This window comes from Myotis davidii, unplaced genomic scaffold (assembly GCF_000327345.1).
Source record: "Myotis davidii unplaced genomic scaffold, ASM32734v1 scaffold1, whole genome shotgun sequence".
Classification (NCBI taxonomy): Eukaryota; Metazoa; Chordata; class Mammalia; order Chiroptera; family Vespertilionidae; genus Myotis; species Myotis davidii.
This window is the reverse complement of record NW_006294681.1, coordinates 1,707,595-1,711,236: the sequence shown is the minus strand read 5'-3', so window position 1 is coordinate 1,711,236 and position 3,642 is coordinate 1,707,595. Positions and strand designations below refer to the sequence as shown.

General features: G+C 37.8%; 1 protein-coding gene across 1 annotated transcript in view; it reads left to right on the top strand.

The window, feature by feature from the left end:
• The window catches only part of NKAIN3 (Na+/K+ transporting ATPase interacting 3), a 201,253-nt gene that overhangs the window by 105,339 nt on the left and 92,272 nt on the right, over positions 1 to 3,642 (top strand). Inside the window, exon 3 of the mRNA XM_015567420.1 lies at positions 452 to 649. Coding sequence (XP_015422906.1) covers positions 464 to 649 — 186 coding nt within the window. The 5' untranslated portion in view covers positions 452 to 463. The remainder of the gene's footprint in view (positions 1 to 451; positions 650 to 3,642) is intronic.

Below are 3,642 nucleotides of genomic sequence, written 5' to 3'. Positions count from 1 at the left end.
GCCAATTATAAGTTAGGTTGGTAGTAGTATATACATGAAAATTAAAGGATGTAATATATGAAAAGTACTTAGAAAAATGTCTACACGCAATAAAGCACTCAATAAATGTTAGCACATGATGGTGATATCAATGATAATGAAATAAGAAACTGCACACAAAAAGTTTCAAAATGAACAAAATAATCTTTAAAATGAACATAGATAGAGGGCCTCATCTCTGGACTCTTGATGTGTGCTAACCTTGGAATGTTCTTATTCAAAAGATTGTGTCTCCACACAGTTTAGGCATGTGATACATATAGTCACGTCTGGTTTTGTCTTTGTTAATTTGCACTTGAAATTTAAATCATTTCAACAATTTCAACCATCCTGAGTTCTCCCTAAGGAGAAAATCAAAGGTATGATTTGATATGATTGTCACCGTCTGTTCCCTTGTCTCCTCCCCACCTAGGATACAGACCTAATGACATTCAACATTTCTGTACATCGGTCATGGTGGCGGGAACATGGGCCTGGTTGTGTCCGAAGAGTGCTGCCTCCATCAGCCCACGGCATGATGGATGATTACACGTACGTCTCTGTCACAGGCTGCATCGTCGACTTCCAGTACCTGGAGGTCATCCACAGTGCCATCCAAATCCTACTTTCTGTAAGTGTCACATCTGTGTCATTGTCTGATCAGGACCCTCCTTTAGTGGCATTTTGTATCTAAACCTTCTGTCCAGGGACATGGAAATAGTATCGATTATGCTAACATCAGTTATACTTAATGGCAGGTGACATCTTTTTCCAATAGGTATCCAGACACTGTTGTCGCTAGAACCAGTTAGTTGCCGTCCTTTCTAGCTTGAGATACAATCCACCCATTCAATGAAATAGTATCACTGTTTCCCACCCAATGCCTCAGGCTTTTCTACTTCCCTTCTACTACAGCTTCAACTTCTCATGCATTCTTTTAGTAACGCACATTAGCTCTAGAGAAAGAAGATGGAAACAGACAATCAATGGTTTGTTCAATCTAGTAAATTTCACATTTCAAAAAATCATTCCTTAACAGAACAAATCCCAGAGTGTGTTACACATTCTGGTGCCTAAAATTTGGGGTCAGGACACAGCTCCACCTAGAGCAACACAGAGGAAATGGCTTGATTGGACCACAGAAGGTTTATGTGCTTGAAACTTCTTAAAGTTAATTTATTTCCACCATGCTATCCCACCCACAGTGTGATCACTGTGGAGTGGAATTAATTTAAGCTATCTACCATCATCAAGAATGCTATTTATTTGAGATCCAGCAAGTACTTGGCATTTTGTCTGAGTCAATACACAATAAAGCCATGCTTAACCATGCTCTTCACATAAACTAACTACCTCAGCCCTATCAAGCTGGTTAAAGTCAGAAAGAGAGCTATAGACTCAATAATAAATTAATAGATGACAGAAATATAGGTGTGTGTCAATGAAAAATGTACCTTGGAATTATTTTTAAGAAGAACTTTGAGAAGTCCCTGATATCATTTACTGTATTTGTTAACTACTGCTGTGTAACAAAACGCTCCAAAATATAATAACTTAGAATAATACCAGTTTATTGCTTAGAGTTCTGTGCATCAGGAATTTGGACAAAGCTCCACTGGGTAGTTCTGTTCCATGTGATACTGGCTAGGATCACTCATGTGAACCTTCCCACCAAGAGCTCTACTGTGGCTAGAACATCCAAGAAGAACTCACTCAGATGTCTGGTGCTGGCTGTTGGAAAAAATTGATAGGCTTTCTTATAGCAAGGCACCTGAATTCCAAACGAAGCCCAATATGCAAGCATTTTCCAGCCTGTACAGGCAAAGCTCATTTTATTGCTCTTCACTTTATTGCAGATTTTGCATTTTACTAATTGAAAATTTGTGGCAACCCTGCATTGAGCAAGTCTATTGGCACCATTTTTTTTAAATGTTATGTATATATTTCTAAGTTTTTTTAATTAAATTTATTGAAGTGATCATACAGGTTAATATGATCATACAAGTTTCAAGTGCGGGTTTCTATGTTACAAGATCTGTATACAGTGGGGCCTTGACTTACGAGTTTAATTCGTTCCATGACGGAGCTCGTGACTCAAATTACTTTTATGTCAAATCAATTTTCACCATTACAATGAATTGAAATGCCATTAATCCGTTCCGGACACCCAAAAAACGAAGTTTTGCAAAATAACTGCGAGCACAAATGCGAGCACAACACTGATGCTTCAACTAAGAGCTAACCGCTTAAAGTGAAGGAGTGAGACATGTGATGCTGGGCTGATGTTGTGGCGTTCACTGTGACGTTCGCTGCGCCAACTAGCGGTGGGGTATCTGAAGCTGGCTCGTAACGCGAATTTTAGCTCGCAACTCAAAGCAAAAAATCATCCAAGAGATGACTCATATCTCAAAAAACTCATTAGTCGGGACACTCGTAAGTCAAGGCCCCACTGTAGTGTACTGTGTGCTCACTACCCAAAGTCAAAGCTCCTGTCACCATATATTATGTCCCCCTTCACCCCCACCCCTTCCCTCTGGCGACCACTACATTGCTATTTGTGTCCATGAGTTTCAGTTCTTATATTCCACATAAGAACTTATATTCCACATGAAATTATATGGCTCTTAGCTTTTTCTGACTGACTTGTTTCACTTAGCATAGTATTCTCAAGGTCCATCCATGTTTTCGCAAATGGCAGTATTTCATCCTTTCTTGTGGCTGAGTAGCATTCCATTGTGTGTATGGACCACATCTTCTTTATCCAGTCCTCTATTGCAGGACAATTTTGTTGTTTCCATTTCTTGGGCACCATGAACAATGCTGCAATGAACATAGGTGTGCAAATATTTTTGTGAATACATGTTTTTTTAAGTTTTTCAGGTATATACCCAGGAAAAGTGTATATTTCCCAACAGGCTCAGATTATGGTTAGCATTTTTTCACAGTAAAATGTGTTTAATTAAGGTATGGAAATTGTCTTTTTAGACAGAATTCGATTGCACACTTAACAGATGAAAGTATAGTAAAAACATAAATTTTGTAAGTACTGGGAAACCAAAAAAAATGTGACTCGCTTTATTGCAATATTTGCTTTATTACAGTGGTCTGAACCTACCCCCCAAAATCTCCAAAGTTTGCCTGTACTTGAGTAATGCTTACTATTGTCTATTTGGCTACAAGTCTTCAGATGACTGATATGACCAAGCCCAGAGTCATTTTAGGAGGAACTATGGAAAGTGAGACTATTAGGAAACATGGCTTATTTGGGGCCACTGATGCAGCGTGCATATGTCAGGTTCTTTAACCTGCATATGTCAAGTTTTAAGATAGTGTTTTAGAGCACATTTTAATTAGAATGTTTTCTTAAAAACTAATGATTCAATTTTTTAAAAAATCAAAGATCTTTTAGTGTTTTTGTTCACTGAAAGCCAACTTTGGCACTGAATTCAAAGAAGGAGGTTATACCCAATGCTAAGGAATTTTCATTCAGAGATATAACAGGGAGTCTGCTTATTCTTGGTTTCTATGATCATTTTTAAATACACTGTCATTTGTCAATATATGTCTATCAGTATTTCCCTATTCTATGGTCTTTCTTTAATCATATACATATATATATGATTA